This window comes from Hemicordylus capensis, chromosome 1 (genome assembly GCF_027244095.1).
Source record: "Hemicordylus capensis ecotype Gifberg chromosome 1, rHemCap1.1.pri, whole genome shotgun sequence".
NCBI lineage: Eukaryota > Metazoa > Chordata > Lepidosauria > Squamata > Cordylidae > Hemicordylus > Hemicordylus capensis.
In genome coordinates, this window is record NC_069657.1 from 394,154,765 (window position 1) to 394,171,300 (window position 16,536).

At 44.8% G+C, this 16,536-nt stretch overlaps 1 protein-coding gene across 7 annotated transcripts in view; it reads left to right on the forward strand.

Moving 5' to 3' along the window:
- Positions 1 to 16,536, forward strand: part of LTBP1 (latent transforming growth factor beta binding protein 1) — a 348,387-nt gene that overhangs the window by 242,818 nt on the left and 89,033 nt on the right. For all 7 annotated transcript variants that reach the window (XM_053303824.1, XM_053303841.1, XM_053303830.1 and 4 more), the window contains 2 exons: positions 8,882 to 9,004; positions 14,713 to 14,835. In XM_053303824.1, coding sequence (XP_053159799.1) covers positions 8,882 to 9,004; positions 14,713 to 14,835 — 246 coding nt within the window. The remainder of the gene's footprint in view (positions 1 to 8,881; positions 9,005 to 14,712; positions 14,836 to 16,536) is intronic.

A 16,536-nucleotide genomic window follows, 5' to 3' on the forward strand; every position in this document is an offset into this window, starting at 1 on the left:
AGTCCTCCCCAAATTCCTCGGGATTGGTACTGAAGATAAAAAAGAAGAAGCTGAAGTTGCATTGTGACTTGCCGGTGGGTAGACACCTCCCTCCTATATCCAAGAAGAAGAGGACAGTGGAGGTTCCTGTGTCAGAAGCCCCTGTGCCCCAAAAGACTAAAGTGGCTTTGGATCATCCCATACAGAAGTTGTCGGTGTCAGCAAGGTCTAGCTCACCTGTGGCTGCAGAGTTATTGGACTTGGGCCATGATTGGGCTAGACTGAGTAGAGAATGTTTGGTGGCGTCGGATGAACCAGGGTATGCTTCATCGAAGAAAGAGGACTATTCTCCAACCAAGCCCTCAGAAGACTCATCATGGGTGCCTATGCACCAGTCACCCCCTCAAAGTTCCCCCTCGAAGTGTTCCTCTTAGAGACTGTGGTGCCCGTTGGGACTCGGAAGAACGCTCCTCAGCGTACAGGCAGGATTGGTCCTGGGACCGTCGTGATCAGTCATATCCCGATCAATACCAGGCGCCGGACTATCGCTCTCCCTTGGTTGACATTGAGCCTTGTAACGGTGTGTGGCTCCAAGACTCTGGATCGTGCGATCAATACCAAGTGGACTATCTTTAAATGTTAAGCTGGTCTAAGGACCGTAATAAATTTACTTACTTACTTACTTAGTGGACTCTTGGTCTGACTATTCGGACTATGTTAGACCCCGCTATGGATCCCGTTTCTCAGAAAGTCTCACATATGAGAAACCCATAATAATGAGGGTTTGGCGTGAACCCCCCTCACACTTGGAAGGAAGGCTACATTCCCAATCGCCACAACACTCCTCTAGGGATTGACACAAGTGTTGCAAACCGCCCCCTTCGGTTCCAGTCATATATCGGGCTACTGTGCCGGTCCAAGTACTGCCAGCAGAACTTTCTGGTTCGATACCGGACAATCCGGGCAGCAAACCAGGCTCCCCTTCGGGTTCAACACCCATGGCACAGGACTCTTTGGCTCCCCCAGAGAGTGATGTTAGCTCCCAGGACTCTGAAGTTGTTTCCCTGGACTCGTCCTCGCTCGACATACAGTCTGACTCAAAGTCTGTCTCCCCATCAGAGGACCACAAGCTATACTCCGCTTATGTGGCCCAAATGGCTTCGGCCGTGGGTGTGTGCCTCAGTAACCAGCAGAAGGGAGAACTGGACCCATTGTTCAGCCTTATTGATTTGGAGGCCAAGGTACCAGCTGCCTTGCCCCTGAATTCAGCATTGTTAAAGATTTTGCTGGCTCACTGGAAGAAGTCAGCAACTCTCTCTCAGTCTAACAGGCATTTGGAGAATTTCTACCAGTTGCAACTACAGGATGATACAACCTTTTTGAAAAATCATCCCACACTGAATTCTATTGTTGTGGGGTCATCCTTGCAAAGGACCAGAGGTCACAGCCAGTCGGCACTGAGTGACAAAGAAGGCAGAAAATTGGACTCCTTCGGTAGGAGGCTTTATTTGGCCTCAGCCCTCCACTTAAGGGTAGCCAATTATTAGGCTTTTAACGCCCAATATAACCACTTTTTGTGGGAAAAGGTGGGTCCTTTTCTGGATCTCCTCCAACAGGACAAGAGGGATCCAGCAAAAGCATTTTCCTCTGAGGCCATTCAGGTGGTGAAACAGGAGCTCTATTCGGCCTGGCATTCAGTAGAATGTGTGGCTAAGGTGATGGCCACATCTGTGGCGCTCAGACAACATGCTTGGCTGTGTTCATCGGGACTAAACTATGAGGCCCGTGCTAGGGTCGAGGACCTGCCCTTTAAGGACTTTAGCCTCTTCTTAGAGCAGACTGATGACACGCTCCAGAAGGTTCAGAAATTGAGGTGCACAGCAAGCTCCATGTCATATGCTTCATCAGCTACCAAACAGCAGAGAACTGCCAAGTGGTCGCCTTATCAACCGTAGAAGCCCCCTTCCCAGCAGCAGTCGCCTTCAGAATGGTCTTTTTCATGGGACCAAGTTCCAGTCAAGATACAAGTCGGGCAGCCAGCCCAATAAGCCAGCCTTTCAGAAACAGCGCCTGAATGCCTTCCAAAAGAAGCAATGGCTTGAGGTGCTTCAGGACTCACTTGGCCCCATTCTCGGTGTGCTGGGACAAAGTGACTACAGACCAGTGGGTCTTTACAATCATTCATTTGGTTTTGGAGTTTTGCAAGATGCAGCCGGTGTCCAGGATTGTGGTGACTCCTTGCACCCCGGAGTTGAACCAGGAGGTCACTGCTCTCCTGTCAAAGGATGCGATCGAGAAGGTCGCCAACCCTGACAGCCCCGGGTTCTATTCCTGGTACTTTCTTGTGCCAAAACTGGATGGAAGTCAGCACCCTATACTAGACCTCAGGGCCCTGAACAAATATTTGGTCTACAAGAGGTTCCGAATGCTGTCGGTATCGACCATTATGACCATCCTGGAAAAGAAGATGTGGATGGTTTCCCTGGACTTAAAAGATGTGTATTATCATATCTCAATATGCCCTCAGCATTGACGCTTCCTGCGGTTTCAGATTGGGGGGATCCCCTACCAATTCAAAGTCTTGCCATTCAGCCTCACAATGGTGCCGAGGGTTTTTACAAAATGTCTGGCCCCGGTAGTGGCTTTCCTGCAGGAGCGAGGATTGCAGGTTCTGCTGTATCTAGACGATTGGCTCATCTTGGCAAGCACCAGACAGACGATCCTGGATGCCCTTGAGATCGTAGTAGATATGTTGCAGGATCTGGGTTTCCAAATAAATTTCAAAAGATCTCATTTGGAACCAACCCACCAAATTCAGTTCATTGGGCTGATATTCAACATGACCTTGGAAAAAGTCTTCCTTCTGGTGGGCCTCATAGATACTCTCCAGAAGCTGGCAGCCGTTTTCTTAGCCGAAGGTCCACAGACTATGCTCTCAGTGCAGTGCCTATTGGGGCACATGGTGGCTACTACATACGTGCTGCCTCAAGCGCGTCTTCAAATACTCATCATTCAGAGATGGTTTTTAGATGTGTTCGATCCCCTTCATCATCTGGGACATCTAGAGCACACGCTCCCTCGATGGGTATGGGTGACGGCAGAGTGGTGGATGGCATTTCAGCACCTGAGTGTCAGTACTCCCTTTCAGGCCCCTTGATCCCGATGGGTAGTAACGACAGAGGCCTTGGAGCTCGGTTGGTGCGCTCACCTAGAAGGGTTTTGTCTAAGTGGACATTGGTCCCCCAAGGAGAGGATTTGACACATCAACTATCTGGAGATGTTGGCCATTTTTAATGCTCTCAGAGGCTTCCTGCCCCTGATTGGGATACAAACAGACAATACAACGGCGAAAGCCTGTGTCAATCGACAGGGCGGCACATCCTCAAGGAGCCTTCTGTTCCTGCCTCTGGACCTTTGGCATTGGTGCATGGCACATGCAGTATCGCCTCAGGTGATTCATATACAAGGTTCCCTGAATGTCCAAGCTGACACTCTGAGCAGAATTATGGTGGTCTCCCACGAGTGGGCATTGCACCAGAGTGTTCCTGGGGACATATTTGTAAATTGGGGAGTCCCATCGTTGGGCCTATTTGCTTCCTGGGACAATGTGCAATGTGCCCTCTGTTGCTCCAGGGGAGGTGAGGGCAAGGGCTCTCTGGGCAATGCCTTCATCCTATCCTGGGTGGCCCCCCTTCTGTATGTCTTTCCCCCGTTTCCCCTTATTCCAAGGGTCCTGTGCAAACTGAAGGTGTATCAGGCCAGGGCAATCCTGATAGCCCCATGGTGGCCCAGGAGGCCTTGGTTTCCGGTCCTGAGACACTTGGCGGTAGATTGGAAATGCCTAACTGCCCTGCTGGACCTGCTGTCACAGGAGAAGGGTCGGGTGCTTCACCCGGATGTTCAGTCCTTCCATCTGATGGCATGGAAGGTCCTGCCAACTTCCCACTGAGACGTAAGGAAGTTTTGGTCGCTACCAGGAGACAGTCCACGTGGAAGTCATATGATCACAAGTGGACTTGTTTCTGTTTTTTTGCTTCCTTGCATGAGTTTGATTCATTTAATCCATCTGTACAAGATGTATGTAATTAATCTGTTGTCCTTTAAGGAGTCTGGTTTAAAACTTTCATCCCTTAAGGTATATTTGGCTGCCATTGTGGCGTGTTCCTCCACTAACCAAGCTTCATGATTTAAAGGCCCAGTGGTGAAAAGTTTTCTGAAAGGTTTGACACACATGTTCCCAGACGACCCTGTCATGTCACCAGCTTGGGACCTATCAGTGGTGTTGGCTGTTCTGCGACTGCCATTGGAGCCTTTGGCTTCAATTGACCCCCATCTCCTGACCTGGAAGGTCGCCTTTTTCGTGGCCGTTACCTCCGCCAGGAGGGTGAGTGAGTTGAGGGCTTTGAGGGTTGACCAACCATACCTTCAATTTCATAAGGACCAGGTTGTACTCTGACCAGATGCCCCATTTCTGCCCAAAGTAGTGTCTATGTTCCATCATTTGTCCCCGCTCACTCTGCCAGTGTTTTTTCCGAATCCTTCCTTGGATTTAGAGAGATTATTACATCGTTTGGATGTAAGAAGCGCATTATCCTTCTATGTTCAGAGGTCTGCTGAATGGAGGAAAACTCCTTCTTTGTTCGTTCTGTACAATGGGCCTTGTAAAGGTCTCCAAGTTTCAGCCCAGTCCATAACTAGGTGGATAGTTTCCACAATTGAACTCTATTATCAGTTAGCTCACAAGCAGTTGCCTGCTACCATTAAGGCACACTCAGTTAGGTCAGTGGCGGCCTCTGTAGCCTTTGAGCATGTGGTCCCATTGGTTGCTGTATGTCAGACAGCTACCTGGGCTTCACCCCACTCATTTATCTGTCATTATGCTATGGATACCAGGGAACAGAATGATGCTATGTTTGGCAGGAGTGTCCTGCAATTGATTTTCAGTGTGTTTGTTTCTGAAATAAAAAATTCTGGCGGATTATATGTTGCTTTTGTTCTTCCCTTCCCCTTGGGTGCTAGCTTGTTATGCACCCATTTGTGTAAAAGACAGAGACCATGTCGAAGAACAACAGGTTACTCACCTGTAAATTTGGTTCTTCTAGTGGTCATCTGTACTTCTACATGCCCTCCTGTCCTCCCCGCGGGGTTCACTGAAGCTGGGCTCTGTGACTGAGGGGATGAGGAGTGGTGCAGCCACATATAGTGGCTGGGGGCCGGGTTCCCGCCCAAAGCAGAATTGAGCTTGTTAGGTTCCGACGAGGTCTCTGCACAGGTTCTGCGTAGAAGTACAGATGACCATTAGAAGAACCAAAGTTACAGGTGAGTAACCTGTTGTTCCCGGCAGCCTGGCTGACTCTCCACCATAGAATGCTGCCTATAGAGGGGCCAGGAGCTGCTGCATTGACCTGGGCAGCCTCTCCACTGACCGCACAATGCATTCTAGGATACTGGAGGACTTACTCCTCCAGATCTCTGCCACAGAGATCTTTGCCACACTGATCATGTGGGCACGTGGTGTGGCAAAGCACTGGAGAGACTTTACTTGTGTGGGAGAAGACAGATATACTCCTGCCTTCCCCCAGCCCTCCCTAGGCCCAGCGATTCTGGTCATGTGAATGACCATAAGGACTGTGTAGTGCCCATCTTGCACAATATGTGCCTGTACCTCGCACCAGAACTAGATTTGATTGGAGATGAGCGACTGCTACTATTAAACTGGAAGCAAGTCCTCCTCTCATGGTAATATTTAATAAAATAAAATGTTTGATGTGACATGATTTTGCTCCATATTTCTCTGCTCCACTTCATTGGTGTGCAATGTTGTTGCATCACAAATGTGTTTACATTCCTTTTTCCAAGGATAGAGGGTCTGCTGTACTCAGCAGCAGCCACACATCTTTGGCAATGTCTGGTTTCAGCCTCTAGTAAATTGCATTTATAATATAGTTCTTTCTCATATGAAGGTAACATATTAGAGCCCTATATTCCTTTCTACACCTCATATATCACTTCAGAATTTGCATAGCTCAAACTTAGTCTTTTGTTCAGTGAAATATACACCAGATTAGAACAGTCATTTATTCCGCAAGTTTGTGGCTCTGCTCTTTCAGTCTGCTCACACAACACAGTATGAGGTAGCTGCCAAAACTCACTTTATTGTCTTGTAAGTTGGGGGAAATGTTGTTTGCTTGCATATGTTGTGCATTGTTTTGCCTAATCTCTCTCGCTCTCTCTTTCTCTCTCCCTCTCCCACTGTGTGTACACACACACAGAGGCTTGCAGTTTGCAAGCATGTGTCCTGTATCACAAAGTCTGGACTTTTTGTGTGTTAAAGTACCCAAGAAAACTGCCAAAGTTTGTTAAAATCCTTATCCAACTTTAACCCTACCCCCGAGCCCAATGCTAACCCCAACCGGTAACCTTCACACTTAGGCTAACACATACTTTTCCAAAGGGAGCGCTTTTTCACATTTTCTGGGAACTTAATGGGTTTTTCAAGGGTTTTTCCTCTTTTCCTTTTTCTTTTTTGTAGTTTGGGCAAGGTCTGGAATCTACCTGCAAAAACAGCATGTTTGTAATTTTCGTGGTTTAGTCTGCGATTTTCATGTCAGTCAGTGGGGCTATTCCCACGATTTGGAAAAATCGGGCTAGGAAAGCCTAGCCTGATTTTTCCCGATCGTCAGAACCACTGGGCTCGGCTGCGAGCCCGGTGGTTCTGGAGCGGGTAACCCACTCAAGAACCCCTGCCCCAAAACCAGCTTTGCGGAGCACTCGCTCCGCAAACCTGGTTTTTGTAATCGTGAGTAGCCGCAGCGCAGCTTTGCACCGTGCCTACTCACCAGTAGACCCCCGGAGGGGAGGCGAAAAGCCACCTCCCAGCTCCGGGGGTCACTCCAGTATGCCCTGCACCCTCACGCAGGGCATACTGGGGCTTCTGGGGGCCGTGCGGCCCCTGAGCTCCCCAGCCCCTGCCGGCTCCGTCTCGGAGCCGGCAATCGTGTGGCCGGCCGATCCAGCCGCCCAGGGCTCCCTTCCCACTCACCGCCCCAAACCGGTCCAGTGTGTCAGTCAGGCCCAAGTAGCTTTACATTACTGATATTCATATATATAATTATTGAGTGGGTTATCCAATGCTTTTCTGAAGTTGTTAACCTTTCTTTTTTTAATCCTAAAAGAAATTGTCTTTTCCTATGCTGTCTGGTACCTGGTACATGGCTTTTTGGTGTCTAGGCGAGGATTTTTTTGTCATTATTTACGTTGGCTTTGGCTTTTAGCATCTTAGCTTGTGCTATCTGCATTCAGTGTTCAAAGCAAAAAGGGACATTTAAAAATCACAGGCAGAGCAGATAGGTATTTCTTGATACAGTCCTTTATTGTGTTAGTGCTGTTGGCAAATCTTGAGAGGCTCACTCAGCATTTCTTATGACTTTAAGCAGCCAGACTTCCATTATCTGCCTGTCTGCCCTTCCACCAATCTACTTATTTTCCTCTTCTATAGAACTTTTATTCTCTCTCTCTCTCTCTCTCTCTCTCTCTCTTTCTCTCTCTTCAAAGCCCCTTTGTAGATAAACACTAAAATGCTTGGGGACTGTAAATGGTAATACCTCAGGAATTGGTTGGGTTTGCACTGATGGTGGGGATTTTGTCCCCTCTTGTTTCATGTCCTTTCCTGTGGCTTCTAGTCTTCTCTTTAGGGCTACTCAGTAAAAGGCCTGGTGTAGATGTAATGCTAAACCGTGGTTTAGAGTTATGAGAACAAGCCATTCTGACACTCAGGCTTCCAAGTCCCCACATTCCCTCCCCTCTCCTCCTCCTCAGTGTACAATGTTAATTTAAATAAACCAGGATTTGTGTACTCCTGGCAGGATGCAAAGGTGACATTTCAAACTGTGCAGTGCTATTTGGGAGGCAGGGGGTGGGGCAGACTTTGGGGGGAAACTTCCAGCCACTGTATGAAAGACCTCTGTCCAGTGCTGTGCTTTGCCAACTTTCCATAGCTCTATGTGCTCCTTCTAAGATGGCACTGGGGCTTAACAGAGCTCTGTTTCCCTTAAATGCGCCCCACCAGCACTGGGCTAAGTGCAGCACTGGACAGAGGTCTTTCACACAGTGACTGAATGTTTTCCCCAAATGCTACCTTGGAGAAGCCACTGCCAGTCTGTGAAGACAATACTGAGCTAGATAGACCAATGGTCTGACTCAGTATATGACAGCTTCCTATGTTCCTGTGCTACCTCCCAGCCCCAAAATAGTGAGGATCACTTTTGTTCACGCAGATGCTACTTGAAATGGCCTGCATATGACATCTTCTTGATGTCAGAACCATAATGTATGCTCTCTTCTACAGATGGTTCTGATGTATTGCATTGAGGGCTTTCTTGCCAGCCACCAAGAGACACTTTGTTTTAATCAGGGATAAACATAATGGGGATAAACGTAATATGCGAAATATAGACTGGCCTTAATACACCTATATTTCCCATCTTTCTTTCTCCTCTACTCCATTTCTTGATCAAATAAAGTCAAATGTTGAGGAATAGCCTCCAATATTTTTGACTAAATTATGAAAATCAGGTATATTTATACTAATGTTTATATCGTTGCACATATTTTAATTGTAAAATTTAGACTTCTTTAGTGCAGAGCACACAGCTCCAGTTTTATAGTTTACGAAAACATCAGATAATCTCTCCATCAGTTTCTCCTCAATACAAATTTCCAAAAGGACTAGATGTGGGGATGCAAAAGCACATTGATAGTGTAAAGGTGATTAGTATAAACATCCAGTGGAAGTCTCACTGGAAGCCATACTTCAGAAAGCTAGTAAAATTTGTTGACAGATTCCATTGAAAAGCATAAGTAAGCAAGCATGCATTTTAAAGTATGTTATTTGTATTCACAGATATAAATGAATGTCAATATAGCAGTCTCTGTACAAATGGCCAGTGTGAAAACCTCGAAGGATCTTTCAGATGTCTTTGTAGTCAAGGTTATCAACTGTCCCCAGCAGGAGATCAGTGTGAAGGTAGGAATATAACAAAGATACTTAGTCTCTAAATAACATATCTGTATTTGCCAAGAGGAAAAAATAATGAAATAATCCAGTAATCATGGACATTCAAACTGTAGGAGCTGTATTCCTCATTCAGTGTATGGTGATAGCAGAAATGTTCTTATGCCACTTTTAAAAAAAGAAATATAGAGGAGGAAGTAGATTTATATGAACGTCTGTGCATGGTTGTAATTTTTCTGCTTCCTGATGTGCTGAGGTCTCCAGAGAAATGGATAAAGTAGTGAGTTTCCATGGGAGGACCCTTCCATGTACCTGTTTAAAAGCCGAAGCAGCAGGATGATCCACGTTTCCCTCTATAAATACCTGAAAAATCACCAAAAAGGTAGGGACAGGCCCGGACCGGTCCGGAGGCCATTGAAAAGGCCTCCGGACCGGTCCGGACCTGGGTGGTTCAGTTCGGGGTGGGGGGTACCTTTAAGAGCGGCGGGAGGGTTTACTTACCCCTCCCGCCGCTTTCCTGCTCTGGCACCGTAAACTCACGAGTAATTGGGGCGGCAGGATACCTCCTTGCCGCCCCTTCCCCGACGTTGCTTGCAAAACCTCCCAGGAGTGCATTGTGCGCGCACGTCACAGAGACGTGAAGCGCGCGCTCGTCTTTGTGACGTCCGCGTGCGCAATGCACTCCTGGGAGGTTTTGCAAGCAACGTCGGGGAAGGGGCAGCAGGGAGGTATCCTGCCGCCCCAATTACTCGTGAGTTTACGGCGCCAGAGCGGGAAAGCAGCGGGAGGGGTAAGTAAACCCTCCCGCCGCTCTTAAAGGTACCCCCCACCCCAGTGCCGGACCGCAGTTGGCGATTCCGTGCACACCCCTACAAAGAGGGCTTTAGAATAAACTACTGCTTTGGTGGGCTAAATGTTCTTCCATATACATCAACAAATGAAGGCACGCTACATAGTTTTAGTATTTCTGTAAGTAGATTCCTTGTGTTAAGTATCAACTACTTCGTGGTCATATCCTTAAACTGGTTTAGTTGAACCTCTCTATCTCTCCATGGTAAGATTGAACCACGCCAGGTTCTAATGGAAAACTGAGCTCTAGGAAGCAGATCTTAACTGACATACAGGTTCTAGGAATCTTCCACCAGCAACTGTGTGAAGTCTGAGTTGGTAGCTAGGTCTCCTCAGCCAAATGCAGTATGGCTAGCACCTCCATGGATTCCTACATTATTTTTAAACAGCCTTAGTGAACAGACTGAAGGGGAAGGGGAATGACATTCAGGAGACCCCCTTGGCAATGACAGGTTAGGGCATCTTTCACCTCAGGCATGCTGCAGCTGAACCTACTCACATTGTGGTTGGTGGTGAAGCAAAGAGGACTACTAATGGTAGGCCTCACAGTCTTGGAGAATGCCTTTGGGTGTAGGCTTCACTTCCTTTAGTTGAGAGGTTGGAAACTGAGCTAATTTACCTGCGGGTTATGTATTTCTGAAATATGCTCTGCTATGATGTACAAATGAAGCTTGGATGAAGCCTCTGAAACCCTTGATGCTTCTTACTGAAGTCTGCCTAAAAGATCCTGAAGCATCCTTCCTCCTGAGAGTAAGTTTTCCCCTTATGAGGGAAGTCTGTGCTCTGGTATTATTTTCTGAAGCAGCCTGAGTTCATCTTTTCCCATGGCAGGGAGTATGTAACTGTGCAAACCATACAGACTGCTGGGGCAAGTGGCCTCCTTGCAGCTCTCTGTGACAGCAGGGGAAAACGCACTACTGGATGCAGAATGAGTCCATCTCTGCTCATCAGTTTTTATTGTATTTTGAATTGTTTTAATTTTGTTAACGTATAATGGTTTTTATATTGTGAACTGCCCAGGGACATTTTTTATAGGGCAGTATATAAATGCACGAAAATAATAATAATAATAGTAATAATAAGAATTGTTATTTTTTGTTTGCACAATCAGACAAGTGTTATTGACTGGTTTGTTTTAGCCAGACATCGAGTCCTTCCCAAGGACCTGGGATGCCAGAATTTTGTTATCAATATTGTTGTTATAGGTATCGCCGCAAATGTAGGCTGTTCCCAGTAAAGTTGTTTTTTGTATTTATTATTTATTATGTATTTATTATTAAAACTTTTATACTGCCCTTCCAAAAGGCTCAGGGCGGTTTACATTAAAACACCATTAAAATCAATTAATCATTACACCAAAAATTATAAAACATAAAACAATAATTAACAATTAAAAACATCATAAAACAACAATTAAATATTCAGAACTATTTAAAAACAAGTTTTAAAAAGCTGGAAAAGTACTTGTAGTTGGCTGATAGTGATTTTTGTGGCCCCTATGGTGTTGAGGTGCTCTTCAAGATGTTGTTGTTGTTATATTTACACACAGTCTACCAGATGTTATTGACTGGATTTGGTACTTTAATTATCGGGCCTTTTCCAAGGGTCTAGGATAACTAAAGAAAAATTAAAGATGTTGTAGTATTGGTGCTATCCCAAGTAGTTTAGTTGATGTGTTGTAATTTTATTGATGCCCAAGGTGTTAAGATGCTGTTCAAGTTCTTTTGGTACTGCACCAAGGGCACCCACAGCTATTGGTACCTCTATTGTTTTCTTTTTCCAGATGATGATGATGATGATGATGATGATGATGATGATGATGATTGTTTCTAAGCCCCAGCTGTATGCTGGAGAGCATGAGCTTCTGCCTGCTGGCTGGTTTTGGCGGCTTGCTGGAAAGGGGCAGGCGCTGAGTGTTGTTGAGCCCTGGCTGCCTGCTGATGAGAGCAAGGCTCCAATGGCTGTTTAGTTGGCTTGCTATCAGGATTCCATTTCCAGCCTGCGCCTTTTACTGCTTGGAGTGGCACCAAAAATATCCCCCAGCAAGAGAAAAAAATATAATACCGTAAATGAAACAATAGCAAACCTAAGTAACTAAACCAGTGAGGGTAGAGGAATTATGAAGATAAAATCTCTTGCTATCAACCAGCTTTCCTAAAAAGCAGCCCATAAGCTTAAGACTCAAGAGCCATAGGCAACCCAGCTACTTGTGGTAGCAATCATGGCTTGTCCCCTTAGCTAAGCAAGGTCCACCCTGGTTGCATATGAATGGGAGACTAGAAGTGTGAGCACTGTAAGATATTCCCCTCAGGGGATGGAGCCACTCTGGGAAGAGCAGAAGGTTTCAGGTTCCCTCCCTGGCTTCTCCAAGATAGGCTGAGAGAGATTCCTGCCTGCAACCTTGGAGAAGCCGCTGCCAGTCTGTGAAGCCAGTACTGAGCTAGATGGACCAATGGTCTGGCTCAGTGTACGGCAGCTTCCTATGTTCCTGTATTCCAGGTAAAAACTGAGGGTGTTGCCTCCTAGTGGAAGCCAAAAGATTCTACAAGCCTTGCCTTCCACATTGTGCATGGAACTTGTCACCCATCTGTGACAATCTGTGAAAAATAAATGAAAAGCTTATCCCTTTAAAATACTAGAAAATTTTTATCTAAAAGGGACATTCTTTCACAGATTGTCAGCAAATGGCCAACAGATGGTGCAAAGAAATAGCATGATGTCCTTTTGTGTCATCTGGATGCCCCAGAAAATTTCTCATCAAAATTTGTGTTCATGTTAGAATGAATTGCTGTCTGGAAATGCCCAGGATGTCATTCTCTGTACACATGAGAATGTCTGCAACCTATCTTTGTGTCTTCTTCTAAAACACACAAGATATAAGAAATGATCACATGGTCCAGAGGATTAGTGAACACAGGCCTTAGAACCTTTTGGCTCAAGACTGTTTTTATAAAATGATATGAACGTAGTAGCATGTTTTCAATTTAATGCATGTTCAAAATTAGTATGCTTGTGATTCTGCTTTGGATAAAAATAGTTAAAGAAGCTATGTAGCACCTATGTAAATAATATTTCTATGTTGAGTCTGAAACTAAATAATTTTGTTTAGACAGGCAGACAGACATCTGTTAGGTATCCATTGTAATAAGTTGCAAGTGTATTTTTTGTATGATGCCTTACTTTTAATTGATCTCAGAAACAAAACAATCTTATTGACATTTAAATTAAACTTTCAAAAAAGAGAATTGTGATACCTCTATATATTACACCCCTATAATGATGCATGCATCATTACAGGCAATGTGCTATTGGTGCATACGTTGCATATCGTATGCATATCATTGCATGACGTGCTAATATACGATGCATATTGATGCATGACGTGCTAATGATGCATGCATCATTATAGGGGACGTGCTGTCGCCTCAGTGGTTTGGCATTATGTGAATAAGCCCTGCCCCTGTGCTTGTGCACTTCCTTCTCCCCCTCCCCCTCCCCCTCCCTCCTTCTCTCTTTATTTAGCAGAGGGAGAGCAACTGGCCCTATCCACCCCAGCACAGTTTTCTCCAGTGACTGTTGGTGGTGTCTTATCTTATGTTTCTTTTTAGATTGTGAGCCCTTTGGGGACAGGGATCCATCTTGTTTATTTATTCTTTCTCTGTGTAAACCGCCTTAAGCCATTCTTGGAAGGGCAGTATAAAAATCGAATGAATGAAATTGAATGAATGAATGTGCTCTGATTTCCCAACTCACTTTAATGGCAAGTCATATTTTGCTATTAAATCCATGTTGGGCGAAGTGGTTTTCACAAACCTTAGTTTTCCCATTCAGATGTGACTGCAAACTATGGTTTGCCACTAAATCAGAAATGAGAGGGGAAATCAGCTTTCAGAAAGAGAGGAGGGAGTGGGATCAGGAAACACAGGAGCATGGGGCTCATTTATATAACACAAAATCATGACTTGGTATTCTGTCTGAACCATCTGTTTGCTCTTTTGTGACAATACAAAACCATAAATTGCTTTTGTTCAGTTAATTTGAGGTCAGCTCCAGAAATGGAATGTTCCTTGATAGTATTCTATATCACATATGTGACAAAACGAGGGAATGTCCATCTTTCAACCCAGATGTTTAACTATGACTCTCGCCTTTGTCTCAAATCCCATCCTCGCCCTGAATTTCCATCCATTGAAAATAATTGTAAAATCTCTGACTATAAACTAAAAGAAAGTCAAGGCTTTAGGACAGTCAGCTCTTAGGAGAAGGAGTAATATGCTAGTCTAGTTCAGCCCAAGACTAGTATCATACTATGAGCTGGCACTTGGGGGACTGGAACTGTCCTTTTCTTATAATGGATTGCTCTGGATGAATGGTTCACTATATGGATTCAACATCAGACTGTTCTGTTGAGTCAGCAGCACCATCCTGCAGCAACATGTGTTTTTGCAGTAAATTTGAAATGAGTTTTCCTGCTGAAATCCAGTTGTTGGCATAGACTGATCATCCTTGAATTGTGGTAACTCTGAACAAACAGCAGCTGGATACCACTGGTGTCAGTCTAGATAGAAAAACATAAAACCCTCTTTCTTCCTTTGAACTTCCAGAGGCTGATTCTTCTTTTGGGAGCTTGGTATTACCAAGAAATGTGCAATTAAAACCAGGGAGGATAATTTACACCAAAAATAATGTTCCAAAATCTGTGAATGTGTAAATTATTTGCCCTAAAGAATGCAGAATCTCATTTTTAATATACCCTCCAAATTTATGGCCTAAGCTGTTTTTTGTTTATTTAAAATGTAATTTTCTGGAACAAAGTACAGTATTTGTAAATAGGCATTTTCCAAAGGCAAACATTTGCTTGCCATTTGCAGATGTAGACGAATGCCAACAGCAGCAGCTCTGCACAAATGGACAATGCAGAAACATAGCTGGATCCTACAGATGTATTTGTGGCCAAGGCTACCAGTTATCACCTACAAAAGACCATTGTGAAGGTATGAATCCAGCATCTACTTTTAATATTTTTCCATGATCATATACTGTTCTGGGTTGTTTTCTTCTTCATATTTTATGTATTTAAAGTGTTTATCCATAGTTTCTGCATAGTTCAGTTAGAAGGTGGTCTTTCTTGGTAACAAAATCTTCCTGAATTTTTTTTTTTTTAATTGCAGGATAGCTCAGATTCCCTTTAAAATTAGACTTAAACCTGAGTTACATTTTTAAAGTCCACTCATTCATTGTAGAATATTCATCCAGCAACATTATTTCTTGTTCTTTCGCTTTCCTTTAGGATAGAGTTTATGCATGAAATTCCAGTTTTTGCTTTGTTGTTATACACAGTTTGTACACTTCCCTCAAGGCTTCACTTCTGTTATGAGAATATTTTGTTTTCAGACCATTCACAATTCTTCTTTTTTAAAGACTTCTCTAATGCATAAATGAAACATAAAAACAGATAGCACTTACATTTATATACCGCTCTATAGCCGGAGCTCTCTAAGCAGTTTACAATGATTTAGCATATTGCCCCCAACATTCTGGGTACTCATTTTACCGACCTCGGAAGGATGGAAGGCTGAGTCAACCTTGAGCCCCTGGTCAGGATCGAACTTGTAACCTTCTGGTTACAGGGCGGCAGTTTTACCACTGCACCACCAGGGGCTCATGTTCAAGATGTTCAAGTATAGCAAATGTTTTGGACACATCAGCTTCAATGCTATACAATAGTAGCTGAAACATGCTCTTAAATACAATAACTCAGCAAAACTGACAATTAGCCAATCCTGTTAAACCAATATGTCAACCGATCCTGTTATGAAATCCCTAATGTCTCATAATAGGAGGGAGAAATTACCACTCTCACATTATAGGAGGGAGAAAGTGAAAATTATCCACCCTTACTCAATAGCCAATGAATTTCATTGCTTCCCTCATTTCTTCTTTTACATTTATGGTGGGATGCAGCTGTTCTATGATTGATTGATTAAGTGCTGTCAAGTTGGTGTCAACTCTTAGCGACCACATAGATAGATTCTCTCCAGGATGCTCTGTCTTCAACTTGGCCTTTAATGTCTCTCAGGGGCGCATTCATTGCTCTCATAATCGAGTCCATCCACCTTATGGACTTCTCAAGGGAGATGGGTCTTCTCTAATTTTCTCCTTCCTCACATCTGTCTCCACAGCCAAAGTGAATATCTTTGTATTCACTGTTCTCCCTTGATTTTGTTCTATCTTTATGCTGTATGTCTGCCAGATGTTCTTTGTATCTTTTTTACCAAGGGTCTGCCGGTCTTCCAGATATAAAAATGCATGCATTCCACTTTATATACTACCCCCTTTGTCTGACACCTTCCTTCATAGTTCTCAGCAGCGTAGGGAGGCTGACGTCAGGCGCGGGGGATGTGGTCTCCCTCCCAAACGAGGCTGCGTGGCCCTGTTTGGAAGGGAGATTGGCCCACGCTGTGTTGGGCAGCATGGGTCAGAGCGACTCTCCCTGCCTTAAAGGCAGGGAGAGCTGTTCCAGCTGTGCTGCCAATGCAGTGCGGGCCGATCTCTCTCCTAAACGGGGCCATGCAGCCCCATTTGGGAGGGAGATCGATCATCCCTGATGCGTTGGCAGCAAGACCAGGAGCGGTTCTCTCTACCTTTAAGGCAGGGAGAGTCACTCCAGTCTCAGGCCGATTTCTGGTCACGAG